General features: G+C 45.2%; 1 protein-coding gene across 4 annotated transcripts in view; it reads left to right on the forward strand.

The window, feature by feature from the left end:
- The window catches only part of MCPH1 (microcephalin 1), a 249,437-nt gene that overhangs the window by 10,341 nt on the left and 216,573 nt on the right, over nucleotides 1-22,523 (forward strand). For all 4 annotated transcript variants that reach the window (XR_003906461.1, XM_029933720.1, XM_029933729.1 and 1 more), the window contains exons 4-5: nucleotides 17,799-17,886; nucleotides 20,984-21,098. Coding sequence is in view for 3 of the 4 variants with exons in the window: in XM_029933720.1 (XP_029789580.1) it covers nucleotides 17,799-17,886; nucleotides 20,984-21,098 (203 nt within the window). In the remaining variant the exon portion in view is untranslated. The remainder of the gene's footprint in view (nucleotides 1-17,798; nucleotides 17,887-20,983; nucleotides 21,099-22,523) is intronic.

A 22,523-nucleotide genomic window follows, 5' to 3' on the forward strand; every position in this document is an offset into this window, starting at 1 on the left:
CACCTCTCCCAACCTTCATAGCATCGAAGAGAGTTAGAGTTTTGCCCTGGATTAGGCTGTGTTAAGGGAATGTTGTGCTTGGTTTGACCTTCCATCCAGACCACTCAGACTTCCTCCATGTTGGCAATAAGGCTGTTTCCCTTTCTTATCATACATGTGTTCACTGGAGTCGCCCTTTAATTTCCTTCAAGAACTTTCCTTTGCGTTCACAACTTGGCTAACTGCTTGGTATAGTTTTTGGTCTGTTCTAGCTTTTGACATACCTTCCTCACTGAGCTTAAGCATTTCTAACTTTTGATTTAAAGTGAGAGATGCGTGACTCTTCCCTTCACCTGACTGTTCAGGGGTCATTGTGGGGTTTATATTAATTGGCCCAATTTCAATATTGCGTCTCAGGGAACAGGGGGGCCCGAGAGAGGGAGTGCGATGGGCACTGCTGGTGGGTGGAGCTGTCGGAGCACAGTTACCAAGTTCACTGTCCTGTGTGGTGGGTGTGGTTTGTGGCACCCCACAGCACTTACAGTGGTGATACCAATGATCGCTGATCACAGATCACCATAAAAATATTAGAATGAAAGAGTTTGAGATATTGGGCATATTACAAAATGAGACATGAAGTGAACAAATAGTGTTGGAAACATAGTGTTGACTGACTTGCTCTGTGTGGGGTTGCCACAAACCTTCCAGGATGGGAAGAATGCAAAATTTGCGAAGCCCAATAAAGCAAAGTATAACAACATGAGGGTGACTTTATATTAGGCTTTGAGGGCCTTGCGGTGTTTATTCAGCTACTGGATTTTGGAGTCGAAAGAGCCATGGAGAATGAGTGAACAAGGGGTGGGTGTTTATTTGGAAACTGGGTCCTGAGCCAGGGTGGCCTGTGGCCTTAGGTTGCAGATCCCTGCTGCGTAGAACAGTGTTTGCAGTTTCCCCTTGGCTCTGATGCCCTGGTGTTTTCTTGATGGTTTCTCAGTCATTTTTTTTCCTTCCATTGTTCCTCAAGCATGTTCATGGACTCTTTTCTCCATCAACTCCATTTCTGTCATTAAGTCTGTTTAGTAAATTTATTTCATGTTTTTTTCAGTTCTGACCTTTCCACCTGGTTCTCTAATGCATGTTCTGTTTTTCAGTGAGATTTCTAGCTTTGCTGGTCCTGTCTTCCCTAATGTGTGTGTTTTCTATTCCCTTGCAAAGTATGGGGGCAGTAGATCCTTTAGTCACCTTGTCTGATAATTTCAGCATTTCAGGGTTAGCATCTATTGTTTTTGTCCCCTTCCTCCCCCCCAGGAATGTGTCACATTTTCCTCGCTCTTAATGTGACCTTTTAACTTAGGGTTTTATATTGGATGCTGTTAATGTTATATAGACTCTGCCTTCTGTTATACCACTCTGAAGGTTGCTGATTCTGTTTTAGCATGCAGTTAACTTGTTTAGCTCTAAAACGCAGAATGTCATTCTAAGACCTGTGGTGGCCATTCCCTTAGATTCATTCAATTCATCTAGCCTTGGCCACAGGCTGTTGTCGGTTTGCCTTACACACGTGTAGATCCAGGGGTCAGCCAGGGAAGTGGCCTTTTCTGCTCGGAACTTGAAGTTCCTCTTCCCTGGCTTGTTTCCTGGATCCTTGCCTCATTCTCTGGTGGCCCTCCTTGCCGGGGCCCCTTCCCCGGGCTCCTGTGGTCAGAGAGACAGCAAGTTCTCCTGCCAGGTAGAGCTGCCCATCGCCCCCAGGCCCACAGAGACTGCCATGGCCTCCCCTCAGGGTAGAGACCCAGAAAATGTGGGAAAGCTGCAGCTTGTTTGCCTCCTTTGAAAACATGCTTTTTTGTTTCTAAACCATTTCTTCTGTTTGTTTTTAAATTTTTTAAATGTTTATTTTTGTTTTTTTTCTTTTATAGTTTATTGTCAAGTTGGTTTCCATATAGTACCTGTGCTCTTCCTGACAAGTGCCCTCCTCCATGACCATCACCCTCTCCCCTCTCCCCCACCCCCATCAACCCTCAGTTTGATCTCAGTATTCAACAGTTTCTCATGGTTTGCCTCTCTCCCTCTCCCCAACTATTTTCCCCCTTCCCCTCCCCCTTGGCCCCCTGTTAAGTTTCTCCTGTTAGACCTTCGAGTGCAAACATATGGTATCTGTCCTTCTCCGCCTAACTTATTTTGCTCAGCATGACACCCTCGAGGTCCATCCACTTTCCTACAAATGGCCATATGTCATTCTTTCTCATTGCCATGTAGTACTCCATTGTGTATATATACCACATCTTCTTGATCCACTCATCAGGTGATGGACATTTAAGCTTTTTCCATGTTTTGGCTATTGTTGACATTGCTGCTATGAACATTGGGGTACATGTGCTCCTATGAATCCGCACTTCTGTATCCCTTGGGTAGATCCCTAGCAGTGCTGTTGCTGGGTCATAGGGGAGTTCTAGTGATAGTTTTTTGAGGAGCCTCCACACTGTTTTCCAGAGTGGCTGCAACCATTTTTAAGATTTGCAGAAAGTAGGTATGACTTAATAGTTAGTGCATAGGCAGGAGATTTGGTTTTTAGGACTAAAGACAAGTGGAACCTAGTTTTATTTTTTTTAAGCATGCAAAGCTAGTCTAAGTCTTGTCCCCTTGTGAATTATTTGATCTTTCTTCAAGGGGACCCAGGTTTGTTTGTTTTTTTCTTTAGACTCCAGTGTTTTTTAAGTAGGTCTTGAATTGATCCACTTGTTGATTCCAGTTCTAGGCTCGCCCTTTTAAGAGATTCAGGGCTTTATTTCTAGGAAAAGCTTACTGTCTTATAGTTTTAATTATTGCTCTGCTTTATTGTGGTGTTTTTCTTCAAGGACTTCAATTATAAGTATGTTGGGCCTTTTTCATCTGCTTTAACTTTCAACCATTTTGACTCTGAGCCTTTTTACTTCTTTCTGGATGTCATTTTTATCCTTTTCCCCCATTTCTGTTTTTATTCAGTATTCTTTATTAAATTTTCATTTGAACCTGTTTTTTCTTTGGCATGTTATAGTTAAGTCTTCATTTCTGACATGATTTTTTCTTATTATTTTTTCCTAAGTTTAATCACCTTTTGTTTAGTAACTTCTGTTTTGTTCTTAATTTTTATATTTATGATTCAAGAAATACCTCACACGTGTGGATGGATAGGTGGGTGAATGTATTTTCCCAAATACTTGTTTGACAGTATTTGATTCAGATAGGAGCATTGTGTTACTTTTTTCAGCTTTAAAAAAAAAATTTTTTTTTTTTTAATTTTGAGAGACAGCGCAAGCAGGGGAGGGTCAGACAGAGAGGGAGACACAGAATCCGAAGCAGACTCCAAGCTCTGAGCTAGCTGTCAGCACAGAGCCCGATGCGGGGCTCGAACCCCAGACCATGAGATATGATCCAAACCCATAAACTTTGAGATCATGACCTGAGCCAAAGTCGGACACTTAAGTGACTGAGCCACCCACGTGCCCCTTAATCTTTTTATTGGCTGAACAATACTCCATTGTATAGGTACGACATCTTCTTCCTTCCTTCATCTATTGAGGGCTGTGTGGGCTGCTTTCATAGCTTGACTCTTGTAAACAGTGCTACTATAAACCTAGGGATGCACATGTCCCTTTGAATTAGTTTTGTATTTTTGGGTAAATATCCAGGCGTGTGATTCAGATGTCTGTTTTACCTACCTACCTACCTGCTTACCTAATCATGCATTTTGGTCTTTCTATTACAGTGTAAACTCTGTAAGGGCAGCCTCCATGTTGGCTTCTTTTATAGTTGTATTTCCACTGAATATCTGACCTATTTCTGGCTCATAGTAGGTGCTCGATAAGTATATGTGCTATCAACTAATGAACAGAGGAGGCTTTATTATCTTTGCCTAGAGACATCAGAGAAAATTTCTTAGAGGAAGTGATGTGAGCTACCTGTTAGTTTATATAGTAACTGGGGAGGGGCAGTGGACAGAAATAGGCCTTTCCTGAAAGCCTGAAGTTAATGGAGACACTTGTGTAAAAACGTCACCTGGCAGGCATCCTTATACTAAAGAGAGGCCTCTCAGCTAATCCTGACAAGGGAGTTCTTACATTTTCTTCTCTTAAGGGCCCTGCCGTCTTGCTTTCATTGGTGGTCTGTTCCCTGATTCTCTTTGCTTTATCTCTTCTCTCCTGTTTTTGCCCCTCTGAGGGCTTGTTTCTTGAGATCATGGAAACTCCAAAATTATGACTCAAGGACAACTTCATCAAGCCCCTTTATTATTATTTATTTATTTTTAGAGTGTTTGTGCGTGCTCTTGGGTTCACAAGTGTGGGAAGGGCAGAGGAAGAGAGAGAAAACCCCAAGCAGGCTTCATGCTCATTGACCAGTCCGACATGGGGCTTAATCCCACAACACTGGGATCATGATCCGAGCCAAAATCAAGAGTTGGACACTCAAGTGACTGAGCCATCCAGGCACCCTTCATCACGTCCCTTTAAAGTTAAGGTAAACGTAGAGTAGCAGAATGGATAAATAAACAAGATCTATCTATATGCTGTCTTCAAGAGACTCATTTTAGACCTAAGTATACTGTTGGATTGAAGGTGAAAGGATGAGGAACCATCCATCATGCTAAGGGAGGGCAAAAGAAAATTGGAGCAGTCATACTTGGACAAACTAGATTTTAAAACAAAGACTGAGAAACACAACAGATGAACATGGGGAAGGGAAGGAAATGTAAGGTAAAAACAGAGAGGGAGGAAAAAAAAAAAAACACAAAAACAGAGAGGGAGGCAAACCATGGGAGACTCCTGAATACGGAGAACAAGCTGAGGGCTGCTGGAGGGGAGAAGGGTGAGGGAATGGGTTAGGTGGGTGATGGGTATTAAAGAGGATACTTTTTGGAATGAGCACTTGGTGTCCTAAGTAAGAGTGAATCACTGGGTTCTATTCCTGGAGCCAAGACTAAACTTTATGTTAACTGACTTGAATTAAAAAAATTAAAAAAAATTTTTTTACTTAAATAATTTAAATATTTGCATAAATTAAAATTTAAAGTATTTCTCATTTAAAAAAAGACTGTAACAATTATATCATAATCTTAAGGGGACTATCCATCAAGAAGATCTAGCAATTGTGAATATTTATGTCCCCGACGAGAAACACCTAAATATATAAATCAATCACAAACATAAACTCCCTGATAATAATACCATAATAGTAGGAGACTTTAATACCCCACTTACAGCAATGGGCATATCATCAGAGCAGAAAATCAACAAAACAATGACTTTCAATGACATACTGAATCAGATGGACTTAGCAGATATATTCAGAACATTTCCTCCTAAAGCAGCAGAACACACATGATTCTCAAGTACACCTGGAACATTCTCCAGAACAGACCACATACTGGGTCAGAAGTCAGCTCTTAACAGACACAAAAAGATTGAGATCGGGGCGCCTGGGTGGCTCAGTCGGTTAAGCCGCTGATTTCGGCTCAGGTCAGATCTCACGTTCATGGGTTCGAGCCCCGCGTCAGGCTTTGTGCTGCCAGCTAGCTCAGAGCCTGGAGCCTGATTCCTGTTCTGTGTCTCCTTCTCTCTCTGCCCCTCCCCCTCTCATGCTCTGTCTCTCTGTATCAAAAATAAATAAAAACATTTAAAAAATTAAAAAAAAAAAAAGATTGAGATCATACTATGCATACTGTCAGGTCACAGTGCTATGAAACTTACAATCAACTGTAAGAAAAAATTGGGAAAGCCCTCAAGTACATAGAGGTTAAAGAACGTTGTACTAAGGAATGAATGGGTTAACCAGGAAATTAAAGAAGAAATAAAAATATATGTGGAAGTAAATGAAAATGAAAAACTGACCCTCTGACCCCTTTGGTATGTAGCATAGACAGTCCTAAGAGGGAAGTACCTTGCAGGAACGGTTCCAAATACACAACCTAACCTTACACCTAAAAGAGCTAGAAAAGGAGCAGCAAATAAAGCCTAAAGCCAGCAGAAGAAGGAGCATAATAAAGAATAGAGCAGAAATAAATGACACAGAAACAAACAAGCAAAACAGTAGAACCGATCACTGAAACCGAAATCTGGTTTTTTGAAAGCATAAGCAGTATTGGTAAACCCATAGCCAGTAGACTTATCAAAAAGAAAAGAGAGGACCCACATAGATAAACTCATGAATGAAACAAATCACAACACCACAGAAATATAAGCAAGTATTAGAAAGTACAGTGAAAAATTATATGCCAACAAACTGAACAATCGGGAAGAAATGGTCAGATTTCTGGACACACCCACACTACTAAAACTGAAATATGAAGAAATAGAAAACTTGAACGGGCCCATGACCAGCAAGGAAATTCAGTTAGTTACCAAAAATCTCCCAACAAGCAGAGAGGCCTTGGCCAGATGGCTTCCCAGGGGAATTCTACCAGACACTTAAAGCAGAGTTAATATCTATCCTTCTCAAATTGTTCCAAGAAAACAGAAATGGAAGGAAGGCTTCCAAATTCATCCTGTGAAGTCAGCATTACTGTGATTCTAAAACCATACAGACACCCCACTGAAAAGAATTACAGGTCAATATCTCTGATGATCCTGCATGCAAAAATTGTCAACAAGATACTGTACTAGCTAATCAAATTCAACAGTACGTTAAAAGAATTATTCACCATGATCAAGTGGGATTTATTCCTGGGCTGCAGGGCTGGGTCAATATTTGCAAATCAATCAATGTGATACATCACATTAATAGAAGAAAGGATGAGAGCCATATGATCCAACAGATGCAGAAAAAGCTTTTGACAAAATATAGCACCATTTCTTGATATAAACCCTCTGGAAAGTAGGAATAGAATGAACATATCTTAACTGAGCCTGGGTGGCTCAGTTGGTTAAGCATCTGACTTCAGATCATGTCATGATCTCACGGTTCATGAGTTCGAGCCCCACATGGAGCCTGCTTCAGATTCTGTCTCCCTTTCTCTGCCCCTCCACCACTTGCACTCTGTCTCTGTCTCTCTAAAATAAACATAAAAAAAAAATAAAAGCCATATATGAAGGCCCACAGCCAATATCATCCCCACTGGGAAAAAACAGAGCTTTCCCCCTAAGGTCAGGAACACAGCAGTGATGTTCACCCTCACCACTGTTGTTCAACATAGTACAAGTCCCAACCTCAGCAATCAGACAGCAAAAACAAAAGACCTACAAATTGGCAAAGAAGAAGTCAAACTTTACTCTTGTCAGATGACCTGATGCTGTGCATGAAAAACCTGAAAGGCTCCACCAAAAATCTGCTATAACTATTACGTAAATTCGCAAAGTCACAGGGTATAAAATAAATATACAGAAATCGATTATACACCAATAATGAAGCAACAGAAAGAGAAATCAAGGAATCAGTCCCATTTACAATTGCACCAAAAACCTTAAGATAGGAATAAACCTCACTAAAGAGGTAAAAGGTCTGTTTGATGAAAACTACAGAAAGTTTATGAAATAAATTGAAGACAGAGAAATGGAAAAAAACATTCTGTGCTCATGGGTGTTTGTACGTAGCAATAGATTTTATTTTTTAAAACATACAATTTTCTGTATGAAATATCAAGTAATTTATCTCCTATTAGTGAGTTTGAAGTTTTCCATTTTTTTCTTTCCAGTCCAGAAATAATAAAACACTCAAAGTTTCTGTGTATATTACTTCCTACAGATGTTTATGTTTTAGGTTTAAGCCACAAGTGGACTTTTGAGTTCAGGGGGCTTGTATACTTACATTTATAATGAATCCTGTCATGGTACTTTGCAGAAAGAGTGTGCTAAATTCTCTTTTTTCTAGCAGTGTAAAACACTTGTTTCCTATAACTGTTACTCATACTATGAGTTATCAGTCTTTTTAATGTTTCCAACTTTGTTGGTGAAAGAAGAAATTTCACTTGAATTTCCTTGGTTTTTAGTGAACTTGACCTTTTTTCAACAGAACTTAGAGGTAACAACTAAACTGACCTTTATTTAAATGTCACGTTTCTTCTTTTTTGGCTGCCTATCCAGGCTTTTGCTCATGGTTTCCACTGAAAATGTGAACATTGAACACACAGGGTCACTAGGTGTCACTAGAATCCCATTTTGTTGGGCTATTTCTGGCATATTTTTTCCTAAGAGCAGACTCAACCGTGTAACAGCCTCTGATAAAATTCTGATGGTTCCTTTGGATACTAGACGCTTTTATATTGAAGAAAGAAGAGATAAAGACAAAAGCCATACAGGTCAACTTGGCTGTCGCCTCTCAGTTCTGCTGAGGAAGGTCGATCTGACAGATGAGTTGGATATACAGTTCACAGACATTTGTTTAGCCTACTTGAGGGTAGGTCATGCCCAGATACCCCTGCATTTAGTGTTTCCTACAGACAAGCCCATGACCCCAGCGCCGCCAGTCACATTAGCAAGTTGACACTAACCCCCCACCATCTTTGGTTGGGCAGGTAGCCCGTCCAGCTTGACTTCCGTGTTGTTCTACCTGTTCCCCATCATTCTGTAAACACTTCTCTTCCTTCGGGCACAGCAGTTTAATCCAAGACCTGCCTATACTCTCTGTTTCCCAGATCTGGGTCCAGCCATCTTTAGGGATCCCTGGTCCTGGCAGTGGAAATGGGGTTGTGAACCCACAATCTGGTGCCATGTGGAGTTGCTGCTCCCGTGCCCTTGTGCGGACAGTCAGTGACACGTGTGTGTGCACCCAGGTGTTTGGAACTCCACACCTAGTGAGCTGAGTCCCCACTGATGCCTGCCACGTCAGTCCCACACCAGGGGGTCCGTTCCAGTTCTCATCTTCTCCCTGGTGTTTGTGCCTCGCTTTTGTTTGTTTCTTTCTTTCTTTTTTTTTTTTTTCTTTATTCTTGAGAAAGAGAGAGACAGAGCATGAGTGGAGCAGGGGCAGAGAGAGAGAGAGAGAGAGAGAGAGAGAGAGAGGGGGGGGGGGGGGGGGGGGGGGGGGGGGGGGGGGAGGGGGCTTCAGGCTCTGAGCTGCCAGCACAGAACCCGATGCAGGGCTCGAGCCCCTGGACTGCAAGATCATGAGCTGCACCGAAGTCGGACACTTAGCCCCTGTGGCTGGCTTTCCAGACCGGGAGAAAGAGCCTTCCTGCTGTCCTTACAGGGCAGTTGGTCAACTAGGTAGATGACTCGTCTCTTCTCCAGGGCTCTGCCTTTCCCTGCACAGACCCCCTCGTCTGCTCAGGCGTGGATCCCCCTTTGCACTGGGCCTCTTCTCTGTGTAGATGGCCCTTTTGCCCCACATTGCCCCCACACGTGGGAGCCCTCTACACCTATTCCATTCTGACACCCCTCACTGTGCCTTGCCCCTCCCCCTGTGGGTACCTCCCTCTCCCCGCTTGGGCTCCAGCACCCCATACTGGGCCCTACACGAATGGCCCCTTCTCAGGCTCTGGGAAGCCCTCCAATGCATAAGTCCCTTCCGTCCACCCACACAAACCTTGCCCCACCCGTGTGGCCTAAGGACAGAGTTGTCAGGTGGGAGGGAAGGCAGGAAGGGCGGATTTCTTCCCGACTCACTGAGGGCACATGCGGAGGGATTGCTGGAGCGGTGGAAACCGCTCTCGGAGTTCAAAATTACCCCGAGACTTCTAAAGTTTCTTAACCCTATTGCTGTGATGAAAAGCTGCATGTTAGTAAGACAGGTATTTTTCAAAACCTATTATGTTTTTCTGTTTGTAGCAAACTTTTCAGTGTTCCTGTGTTGATTAAAAACAAAGCAAAGCAGGGCATCTGGGTGGCCAAGTCCCTTAAATGTCCGACTATATCCCCGCTCAGGTCATGATGTCCCCATTGGGGAGTTCGAGCCCTGGTGTCGAGGTCGGACTGTGCTGATGGGGTGGATCCTGCCTGGATTCTCTCTCCCTCTCTGTCCCTTGCTCGCTCTCCCTCTCTCTCTCTCTCTCCCTCTCTGTCCCTTGCTCGCTCGCTCGCTCGCTCTCTCTCTCTCTCTCTCTCTCCCCCTCTCTGTCCCTTGCTCGCTCTCTCTCTCGCTCTCTCTCTCTCGGTCAACTTTAAAAACAAAGCAACACCTAAATTATCCGCTGTTACCAAAGTAAAAGGCATTCTTCCTATCTCAGTCAGCATAGGTTTACTGAGAAGATAGATGTAACAATGATCATGAATCGCTCCGTGAACAATATCGGATTATTGGGTTTCTTGTAGCTTTAGAGTAGCCGTTCTCACATCATGGGGTCCCCAGACCCTGTAAGGGCGTCAGCGGGGTTGAAACTTTTTACAGTATTACCAGGATATTATTTGGCTTTTCCCCTTTCATTCTCTTGGGAGGGTACAGTCTTGTGGGGCCGTGTGGCACATACAGGATATGGGATGCTGAAACGTGAAAATCCTGCTGTTCATTGACATTGGCAAAAATGCGTGGCCAGGCCACTTTTCTACCTTTTTTTTTCTGTTTTGGAAAATACTTTTCATAAAAGCTATTGTTTGTGTTGACATGTATTGAGTTTTATTATTGTTTTAAAATGAATTAACAAGTACATATTTTAAAAACTGCTCAGTTTTGTTATAATAGATATCCATGAGTGTAACTCACATAAAAAGCTTTATGAGATCCTTACGTTTTCTAAGAGTGAAAGAAATTTAGAGTCCAAAATACTGCTTTACAGTTCAGTTTGTGTCTGTGGCTTCTTTCTTTTTTCCTTTTTTAAAATTTATTTTTATTTATCTTGAGAGAGACAGAGAGAAAGAATCCCAGGCAGGCTCTGTGCTGTCAGCTCAGAACCCGACACGGGGCTCAAACTCACGAACTGTGAGATCATGACCTGAGCTGAGACCAAGAGTTGGACCCTCAACTGACTGAGCCGCCCAGGCGCCCCTGTGCCTGTGTCTCTGACTGTGTCCCTCCCACTGTGACCGAGGGTCTTGTTCTGTGCCAGGGGAAACCGTGCACACACTACCTCTTGGTCACTCCAGCTCAGGGAGGTCCTCCAAGTTGTCTTCTCTTTGACTGTTGAAAGGGATTCTTCCCCCACAGAAGGTCAGATACTTTTGCACTGCCCTAGCCCTTGAAGAGGTTGTGAAGGCCCCGCGGATCTGGGGGGCTTCTTAGGTAAGGCACAGAGTGGGACAGATTTTCTGTAATGAATGAATCCGAATTGCATCTACTTCTCAAGGGTGCTTTTCCTGTCTGCTCTTGACCCGTCACATGGACGGGCATTGAAGTTGCCGAGCAGATTTGTGATTTAAAGTATCTGGGGGAAAGGCCATTTCAGCATCAGACACTCCCTTTGTTCGCCGTCCTGGTCTCCTGTCTGGGTCCCTGCGGCATTTGCAGCCGTTGGGAGAGGGAGGGGCGGAGTGTCCCTCGCCCACGCTGCGGTCCGGCTGCCACTCGAACAGCGTGGGTGTGAACTGTGCAGGCCCCCGCTCGCGTGGGGTTTTCCTCCTAAGTGCAGTGCAGTGTTGTATTTTCCTACGGTTTTCTTTTTCTCCAGTGTACTTTATTGAGAGAATAGAGCATATAATAAATATAACGTACGAAATGTGTGTCATTGACTCCGTGTTATTAGTCAGCAGCTGTTAGTAGTTAAGCGTCGGAGAGTCAGAAGTTACCTGGATTTGACTGTGTGTGGGGCGGGGTCAGCACCCCGAACCTTTTTGTTGAAGGGTCGGCTGTGTGTCTGAACTTCAACACCGGCCACGCTGCTGTGTTTCAGGCCTTACGTCAGTCTGGCAGGAATATTCTGGTAGACCGAAGCGTGTGTGTTAGGACTTGGTAAATCCTGAAGGAGGCGGTTCCCACCAGTGCTGTAAATCGGGTCTGGGCCTGTTCCCACCATCGCAGAGGTTTGTGTTCCCCTAGCACGTAACCCAGTCCGACTCAGGATGGAGCTGGCCTGCCTTCTGACGGGGATCCCGAGGGCGCTTCTGGGGCTCAGCCGGGGGTCAGCGTGGGCGAGGAGGGCGTGCGCAGGAGCCCCCAGTCCCGGCTGACGGGAGGTGGTGAGCGGGGAGGTTACTGCCTGTTGGGTGCTGGTGGGAACGTCTTCACAACCCCCGACGCGGCACCTGCACCCTCTCATTGAGATGGCCCAGCAGGGGGCACCCTAACCGTGTGGGTAGGGAGCAGGCCTGGCGGGCCCTGGAGCCTCAGGTCTGGGCAGAGGGGTTGTGGGGGCCGATGGGGGCTGGTGGCCACAGTGATTAGCGGCTACGGGCCCGGCACTCGCAGGGTCATGAGCTCCTTTGTCAGGCGCTGCGGCGTCCTCCACGCACCTTCCCTCGCAAGCCTCACCCCACTTCTCCCCTCCCCGACGGTCCCGTCCCCTGCCCCGTCCGAACCGCCGAGGGAGAGGTGGTGCTGGGAAAGGCCCAGGCCGGGCGGCGGGCAGCGCGGGTCCTGGCCGGCTTTCCTCCTGTGACACGTGAACCTGACCCGTGAGCACGGTGGGCGCCTGCCCTTGCCCCCACTAAACAGGGAGCAGGCGCTGTCCCCTCAGGTCCCTGGTCCCCTGGGGCTCCGCTGCGTCCTGGGAGCGGCTGGCTCCTGACTTGGACTCGGGCCGGATTGGTGCTTGCGGCTGGCGCCCTCACGCAGCTGCCACGTGGTTTTATCTCCCCGCAGCGCCACGTCCCAGGTGGTAGATTAACGCCCTTCCGCCGAGACGGGGTGGTGATTGGGGTGGTGATTGGGGTGGGGGCAGTGTAGGCAGCAGAGGGTGGTCCTGAGGGAGGGATGGGACGGGGTCCCGGGCCGGCTTGCAGGGGAAGTGCCGCCATTGCTGAGCTCTCGGGGCCCAGACAGGGCTGCCCGACCGAAGGATGGCACCGGCCCCTGTGTCCCCTGTTGGCTCTTAAGTAGCAGCAGGTAGAAAACAAAGGGCAAACAGGTTGGCTCTGCTCTTAGGGCGTCTCTGGGACACTTCCCCGCTTGGCCGCTAGGTGGGGGGAGCGCCACGGCACCTCTGCAGAGCCGCTCTCCGCCCGGGGCTGCTGTTTGCTCAGGTCATTTTGATTGAGTGCCTGATAAGCACGGGTTTTATGAAGTGACTTCAGTATTTTACTCAGCATGTGAACACGCAAGTCGCTTGCATGCACAGAATGACATCGCCAGTATGCGGACCACCTGTTTCTTCCTTGTGAAAGGGCACATACACACCCAGGCAGTTCAGGACATGTGTCTCTGCCTCTTTCCCCTTGCGTGATACGTAAGTTGTGGGACGCTGACTCCCAGTAGGGACAGAACATGGCTTCCACCGCGACGGCCCCTGGGTCAGGCACACGCTTCACCCAGATGAATGAAGCCTTTCCACACAAACTACTAACTAGTAGAGGATACTTACTAGATTTGTAAACTTGGGCAAAAGATCTCCAGTGAGCCTCCGTTCCCTCAGGTGTGCCCTGGGAGAACGTGACCGGACAGACTTGTGCACCGTTGGGTATAACGTGGGTATAACGTGATGCTGCGGTTATGTGGCTGCTTCTACAGCTGTCCCGGCAGGGGGCTTCCGGCCACCGCCTTGGGCGGTTTTGTTGCTTACAACGGTGGGAAATAGGTGACCCTTTACCGGAGTAAGAAGAGGCCAGGAAGCCCTGCTCAGGGTACAAAGGGCCGTGAAAGGACATTTTAAAAAAGGCATTCCTAAGAAATCGTTCTTCTTGTTCCCTTCATCCTTGATGCCTGTTCCTCATTCTTCATGACATCTGTTACTCTGCCCCATTCACTGTGGGCTTTCTACAGCCTTTCTGTGGGTGTTAATTTGCTATTTAAAAAATCAGTCTTATAAAAATGTAATTTATATAAAATAAAGTGTACCCACTTGAAGTGTTCAGCTCACGGAGTTTAACAAATGTACGCACCCGTGTTAGCATCACGACCCCAGTCAGCATATTGGGAACATTTTCATCACCCCTGAAAGTTTCCCTGTGTCCTTCTCCTGCCATCTCCCCGCCCCAAGCCCCCTGTGCCCTCTACCCTGGTGCACCGCGGCCAACCTCGCCCACCCCTGGCACTTACAGCAGCTTCACCGCTTCTAGCGTCTCCTGTAAAGGAAATCATCCAGTGTATGTTCTTTTGCACCTGGCTTCGTTTGTTCGGCGTGATGTGCCTGAAGTTTATCCTTGTCGCTGTGTCCATAGATGTTTTGACTTTTTTATAGCTGAGTAGTATTCTATTCAATACTATATGTATTGTATGGGTAGTTTTCTGTCTTTGGTTATTACAAGTAAAGTTGCTATGAATAATCATGTTTGTGACCTGGTCCTTACATATTTTTATCACTCTTGGGCCATTACCCGAACTGTTTCCCAAGGTGCTTGTATCGTTTTACATTCCTACTAGCAGTGCATGAATATTCCATTGGCTCCACATTTTTACCAACATTTGGAATTTACCAGTCTTTAAATTTAGCCATTCTAGTGGATATGTGATGGTATCTCATGTGTTTGTTTGTTTGTTTATTTATTTCAGTAGCGTTTTTTTGGGGGGGGATAGAATTCACCCATCAAAAGTGTACAATTTAAGTTTTTCTGTTTTTTGTTTTTAAGTAAACTCTGCATAGACCCAGCATGGGGCTCAAACTCACAACTTCAAGATCTAGAGTCATGGGCTCTACCAACTGAGCCAGCCTGGTGTAATTGAGCAATTTTTAATATATTCACAGAGTTTTGCAGCAGACCTCATTAATTTAAAACATTCTCGTCACCTGAGAACACAGCCTTGTATTCTTTACGTCACCGTCTGTTTCCCCCAAGTCACAGCAACTACTAATCCACTCTCCGTGTCTGTGGAGCTGCGTCTTCCGAGCGTGTCGTGTAAATGGAGTCCTACAATATGTGGTCTTTGTGCCCGGCTTCCTTCTCTTGACGTAATTTTCAAGATTTATCCATGTTGTCGCATGTATCAGAACTTCTTATTAACAAATGGTATTCCATTGTGTGGGTATATCACATTTATTCATATTGTTATGATTTGTAAGTATTTTCTCCCATTCTGTGGGTTGTTTTTATACGTCCTTTATGGTTTCCTTTGAAGCAACAGGTTCTAATTTTTATGAGTTCTACTTTATATTTTTGTTTGTTTCTTGTGCTTTTGATGTCATTTAAGAAACCTGCCAAATCCAAGCTCAAGAAGATTTACTCATATATTATCTTCTGAGAATTTTACAGTTTTAACTTTGACGTTTGGGTCTTTGATCCATTTTGAGCTGGTTTCTGTGGGTGGTATGAGGTGGGGGTCCGATCTCATCCTTTTTTGTGTGGTTACTTTGTCCCAGCACTGTTTGCTGGAAAGGGGACTCTTTCCCTTTGACTTATGTTGTCCTTCTTGTCAAAACTCGGTTAACCACAGGGGCACCTGGGGGGCTCAGTTGGTTAAGCGTCCGGCTTCGGCTCAGGTCATGATCTCACAGTTCGTGGGTTTGAGCCCTGCATCGGGCTTTGTGCTGACAGCTCAGGGCCTGGAGCCTGCTTCGGATTCTGTGTCTCCCTCTCTCTCTGCCCCTCTCCCCTGCTCATGCTTGGTTTCTGTCTCAATAATAAATAAACATTAAAAAAATTTTTTTAAACCCAAAAAACATAAAAAAACCTCAGTTAACCATACATTTGAGGATACCTATGGCTTTAGGATGTATTTCCCTCATGAGTAGTATTAATTATAAGACCACATGCTTGGTGATTGATTTAAGTCTTTTGCCCATTAAAAAAAATTGGGTTTTTGTCTTACTATTGAGTTGCAGGTTATTTTTGTACAATGTTCATAACAGTGTTTTTGTCAGATGCACATACTGTAAAGACATGATCTCAGTCTGTGACTTACTCTTTATTTTCTCTTTTGCATCTTTCAAAGCACATCAGTTTTTTATTTTTGTTGAAGTACAGCTTTTTATTTTCTTTTATGTTTCTTTTGTTTTTGATATTCCCTCTGACTGTCTTTGCTTACTTCTAAATCATGAATGTTTTTCTTCTAAGAGTTTATAGTTTAGGCCTTTGTATTTAGGGCTGTAATCTAGAGCACGCACGTGTGTATGTGTGGTGGGAGATAAGGCGGTCCAAGTGTCTCACGAGAGTGTTTCTTTCCACGGTGATGACATTTACTCCTTCAGAGAGTATCTTGTGAGTGCTTACTCTCCGCCAGGCGTTGGGGTTGTGTTGTCACTAGACGGGTGTCTCCACTCCTGCCACGGAACAGACCGGCGTTGTGAGTGCGGGGCGTCCCAGAAGGGGCGTCGCGGCAGAGCCCGTTTACAGTTGGCCACCCTCCTTAGTGGCTGGGGACGCCTCTTGGAGTGGGTGACCTTTGGGCTGAAGCGGAGAAGGAAGACACGAAAGAGCTAGATGCTTGGAGACTTGGGGGGCCGGCTTTCGGAGGGACAGAAGGTGGTGGCCTGAGTGCAGTACACGGTCCCGTGTCCCCCGCTCTGCCGTGTGAGTGCGGTGCACGGTCCCGTGTCCCCCGCTCTGCCGTGTGCGGGCAGTGCATGGTCTCGTGTCCCCCGCTCTGTCGTGTGAGTGCAGTACACGGTCCCGTGTCCCCCGCTCTGCCGTGTGAGGGCGGTGCACGGTCCCGTGTCCCCCGCTCTGCCGTGTGAGTGTAGTACACAGTCTCGTGTCCCCTGCTCTGCCTTATGAGTGTAGTACACAGTCCTGTGTCCCCCTGCTGGAGTTTCATTTTACTCTTAATCTATTTGAGAGAGCTCTTTTCATGACTGTGGATATACTTGCCCTATTTTTTCGCATTGTATTTGAATTATGTTTTCATTTATCATTTGCATCTAAATGTTGAACAGTGACAGTCTTACAAAATATAGTTGGAGTTGTTAAGGGGCCGTACTTTAAACAGGCTGAAACAACAGGGAGATTATTCTGTTAACGTAGGAGTGATCGAAGGCTTCTGATGGGGTTGTGGAGAGATGAGCAAAATGTTATATGCTTCATCTTTCAGTATTAATGATATAAATGAATGGGAAGGGTAGAAACTATAGGTAAGGAGATCATTTAGAAAATTACTGTAATTGTTTCGATTTGAGCCTCTGAATGTCTAGACGTAGGTGATGGCCAGGGATCCCCAAGGCCCGTGAAGGGCTGCATAGCGGAACCCGCGGAGGGAAGGGTGCTGCACATAGTCTGGGGGGTGGGGCACGGCCTGTAGTAGCTCTCAACAGACACAAGACACAGAATCCAGTTTGGGGGGCCAGATAAACTTTCGAGACTGATTTCTTTAGGAACCTTCTAGCTGTATTCATTTTTTGTCCTGTTTACGCTCATACCATTCCTTTAATAACATGTGTGCACACTGTGTGCCCTGCACCGATCGCTCTGTAGAGTGCTACCACACTGAAGTTACCGCAGAAAACTGTGCTTCCCTTACCCGCCGCCTCTCCTCTTACATCTCAACGCTGGGTAGAGACTACTTCGGCCAGCTGAATTCATACTGCCCTTTGTTTTTGTTTATAAATGTACTTTACTTTTAAGTGTTGGTTTATTTTTGAGAGCGAGACAGATCATGAGTGGGGGAGGGGCAGAGAGAGGGAGACACAGAATTTGAAGCAGCTCCAGGCTGAGCTGTCAGCACAGAGCCCCAGGCGGGGCTCGAACCCATGAACTCTGAGATAGGACCTGAGCTGAAGTTGGACGCTTAACCAGCTGAGCCATCCAGGCACCCTTAGGTGTATTTACTTTAAAAGACATGTCTGTTAAAATGGCCTGTGCGTTTTTAAACTGCTGACTGACACATGTGCAGATTTAGTGCTGTGTGACTCTAACAGAAACAGATGCTCATTATACTCTATCAATTTAATGACACAGATGCAGGACAGCTGGAGCACACATCGATGAGTCGCTGTTCCCCGCAGCCAACACCAGGGAACGCTTACCAAGCCTAATTAAAAAAAGAGTGAGTATGTGATTTCAGTATGGACAGTGGCAACTACGAATTTATTCTTCTTTTATTCTTAGAAAATGAAACTATTTAGAATGTTTTCAAGAGTTGTCGTAAGTATTACTGCTGCTGCTGCTACTGTTCTTTTCATGTGGCATTTTTAAGAAAGTTACAGAAATTTTTTTATCCTTTAAATTTGTGAGAAATGGAAGAGAGATGTTTGCCCAACAGATAACTAAAAGTTGCCAAGAGACCAGCAATGTCCAGATGCTCTGGGAACTACCTCAGAAATCAGTTTGTTACGTCTGCAGCAGAATACCCTTGTTCTGCTGCTGAGTTGGAGAATCTCAACAGTCTGGAGCAGAAATATCCAAGTTATTTAATAAATAAGTTGTTTATTATTGAAAGTCTGCTGTGCAGACATAAAGACACTTTGAGGTATAATCCATATTTGAACTACATCGTTTTCACTCACTTATTATTTATTTAAAAGCTTTCATTTTGGTTTCTTTATGTGAGGGTAAGCTGCCTTACTACGAAATGTCAGAGTCCGTCTGCGCATGAGAACGGCCGTTGGAGAAGAGCTGTGCGGACTCTCTTCTACCTGACCTAGACAGACTAGAACCGGACATTTCCTCTAGATTAAAGAAGACATTCCCGAGGGTGTCTCAGATTTCCTGTAGATACTAAGTCTTAGACCTCCATCCCATCCACGTCAGACCAGCCAGGACTTGGAGGGCACTGACAGGTGCCCGTACCTGCCCAGTCTCTGCCCAGGTCGCACTCTGCTCGGGCAAGATAGGGCGTGTGAGTCTCTAGCCTCCCTGTGATGCACTTAACAGCTGTGTCTGCTGGCAGTTTCGTTGGTGGTGTTTAGCTTGTTTTAATGTGTTTGTTTATTTTTGAGAGAGAGAATGTGAGTGAGGGAAGGGCAGGGAGAGAGAGGGAGACACAGAATCCGAAGCAGGCTCCAGGCTCTGAGCCGTCAGCACAGAGCCCGATATGGGGCTCAAACCCACAGACTGTGAGATCATGGCCTGAGCCGAAGCCGGACACTTAGCCAGCTGAGCCACCCAGGCGCCCTGCTGTGTCTGCTGTTTTAAAAATAAAGTATGTGTTTTAAAAACACATTAATAATATATTTTTATTGTAAAACATTGAGTATATGCAGATAAAGCAAATACCTCTTTAATGTCCCTTCCTCAATTTTTGGTTTGACTTGGGTTTGACTTGTGAATGGGATGGTCTTCAGTACACACACACGTTTTGTACGAATGAGGCTCTCCTATGTCACACCTGTGTCCGGGGGATTGCTGTTTTCTTCTTCACTTAACGGTGTGTTTTTGACCATGTCATGACAGCATATGTCAGCCGTCTTCACTTATTCCGTGGCGTGAACATGTCTTTCTTGGATTCATGCACCCATAAATCGTAGGTTTTTACTGAGCACGTTGTTTGTGTGACACGTTTGAGTTATTTCTCCAGGTGGAAGATCTGGAGATGAAATTACTGGGTTGAAACGTGCGTGCTCTCTGATGTGAACAGTCCCACCAGCGGTGTAGAGGGTGCCTCTCTCTTCACAGTGACCAGTCCTGCATGTCACTAATCTTCGTCATTTTCCCAGTATGAGGCCTAAGTCATGACTGCTTATCTGCATTATTTAGATGTTTACCGTTGCCTGAAAACATTCCCCTTCCCTTTTCTAGTGCACTTGCACAGTGAACACCACTGCAGACCGTATTCTTTTGGGCTTTTTGAGGAGGTCCATGGTTTCCCCTCCGTCTCTTTCTGCCGCAAGCCTGACCCTCTTCCCTGCTGTTGTGCAAATGTTCCAAGCATATTTGTGATTCAGAGCCGTTATATTCTCTGTTCCCTCTGTCTGCAACACGCTTCCCCCAGACTCCACGATGTGACCGTTTTTCTGACTTTGGTAGGGCTTTGTGCCCAGGCCCCTTTCTTGGTGAGGCCTCTGAGCACCCTGCGTGCGGTGGCCCGTCCTCATGTGTGCGGCCGACCCGGCTCCCTTGCCTGCTGATTTCCTTCCGTCTGTGGTGCCTCCTCCTTCCCGAGGTGCTGGAGTGACGGTGGCCATCAGGCAGGGGTCAGTTGCCTGTGAAGACCCACGGGACTCTGCGTGACCGAACTTGAGAAGGGAGGCTGGGGGGGCCTCTTTCGGTCATGTGCCCTTGCCGTGCGTGCCCTCCCGCTGGCGACAAGCAGCTGAGGAGCTTTGAGGACACAGATGCCCCCAGATGCGCTGGACCCCAGTCACAAGCCTCACCGTCCGCTAGCGTGTTGCATGCAGTGCATGTACTTTGGGACCACAGTTGAGGCCAGCCCAGACGTGCTGGAATTAATCCTCCCAGCACACCTATACTTTATTTTACTTATTAATTATTTTTATTTTCACACATTAACTTATTTTACTTATTAATTATGGTTTCATTTCCATCATTCATTAATAGACCATAAGCTCCTGACAGTAAGAATCTTTTTCTATTTTGAGACCAGTGCCTGTCACAGCATTTTTGTTAAATGATGAGTGAGAGCAAGGTGCCCAGTCACGAACACAAGTGTGGGTGTGCGGAAGCTCCCCCAGACTGTCGGGCGTCACCCTGTTGTCACACCTTGTGTGTATGTTTAGGGTCTTTGAGGGTCACCGGCTGAATAGAGTTACTGTGATTTAAAGACAATAAGGCAAGATTAAATAGTGGTTTCATTCTTTGGTAGTTAAAAAATTGCTCTTCTATTTTGTCACTATGTCATAATTTTGGTGGGGGCAGTGGGGGAGATAACAGAGTAACAAAAATAAGGAAAAGACTGATTTTGTTTAAGAACTTTCATGGAAACTAAGAATGCTGGGAGAATTTCAGGAGAAAATGAGAAAACATGGCTACTTAGTGTACAGCCTTGTATTTATTCTTAAAATCGTGCTGATATTGTTGCAGGATCACAGACAGAAATAACTTGCTGCTTCACAGGCAGGGCAAGAAATACGTCTTTAAGAAGGTTTTGTTTGCAGTGTTATAAAAGATACCAGCAATGCACTTGAAAGAGTTGTTTTCTTACAAAGTTGCAATACAGTATTCATTTTTATGTCCTTTTTGCACAGCGTAAGTGTATGCAGCCCAAAGATTTTATTCCTAAGATGCCAGAACATGATAAAAGACTTCAGAAGAAATTTCAGAAAATGGCTACAGAGCTCCAGAGGCAGAAAACAACGCTGGGTGAGTGCACACATAGTACGGCCCTGGGCGCATGTCCCCCTGGATAGGCACCGGGCAGGGGGCCCGCAGCGCTGGCCTGCAGAAGCTGGGCTGTGGCTTTGAGCTCGGCAGCCACGAACCTTGGTCGCTCATCAAACTGATGGAACTTTTTATTTTCAGGAATCATTATGGAAAACAGATTTTGACTAAGAAGCCCGATTGGAATAAATCCCTGTTCATTTCTTTGTTAGTTTATATCTAACTTTGTATTTTTGCCTAATAAATACTTGGCCTTTTTGTTTTGTTACTCAGAATGGGCAAATGTTAGATGATACACTATTATTATTTTTTTTAATGTTTATTTTTGAGAGAGAGAGAGAGAGAGAGAGAGAGAGCGAGCTGGACAGGGGCAGAGAGAGAGAGGGAGACACAGAATCAGAAGCAGGTGCCAGGCTCTGAGCTGTCAGCACAGCGCCTGACGTGGGGCTCAGGCTCACAAACTGTGAGATCATGACCTGAGCCGAAATCAGATGCTTAAACAACTGAGCCACCGGGGTGCCCCAATTTTTTTTTAATTTTACCTTAAATATATATAATTTTTATTTGTCAATTATTCCTCAGTAAAGCTAAAAAGAAGAAACACATTTCTTTGTCTTTGGGTTTTCATAATACCTATTTGCAAATTAGCCCACAGTTGTATTTTTTTTTAAAGATATATTTTCTTTTAACCTATGTTTTGTTTGCCTTTTTGCCTTCAACTGTTTGAATTTTATGTTCATGGGCCAGTTTTCTTTTTAAATGTCCTACTTGGAGTTCACAGAGGTGCTTGACTTGTTTTTCCCCTCTGTGCATCAGTTTGTATATTGTCTGTTGACTTTTTTTTTTTATGGTTCACTAATACATTCTTCTGCTGTCTGTAATCTGTTCTAAAATCCATCTTTTGTGTTCATAATTTTGGTTATTTTACTTTGCTGTTCTAGGGTTTCCCATTTTTTAAAATAGATTCTGCTGTTCTGATTAAATCACTCAACATTTTTTCTTTGCTTCGTAGCTGCATTATCTAGAATGCCTCTGCTCTGTTGTTCGGTGTGTTTTTTTCCTCCTGCTTTTTGTCACATAGCCCTGTCTCGTAGGAATGATGGCTTTTGTAATTGAAGGCAAGTCACTAGTTATAAAGTATGTTTGAAGCTCTAGGCAATATTATTCGCTTAGACACAGAGTTTCCTATTTCCCCTGCTAACTAAGTCCACGGAGTAGGCTTTATCTGGACTGATTTGATTAGGAACTTCTCAGATTTCAGTAAGGCGCGGTAGACTTCTGATTCTACAGTGATACCAGGACGGTGGCCGTCTAGACCTTTCCTCTGAGAGCCTGGAGTAATAACAAGGACCCTTCCCCTGGCTGGTCCTGACCGTCCATTTTCATCTTTCAGTGAAAATAAACACA

Source organism: Suricata suricatta, chromosome 1 (genome assembly GCF_006229205.1).
Source record: "Suricata suricatta isolate VVHF042 chromosome 1, meerkat_22Aug2017_6uvM2_HiC, whole genome shotgun sequence".
Taxonomy (NCBI): Eukaryota; Metazoa; Chordata; class Mammalia; order Carnivora; family Herpestidae; genus Suricata; species Suricata suricatta.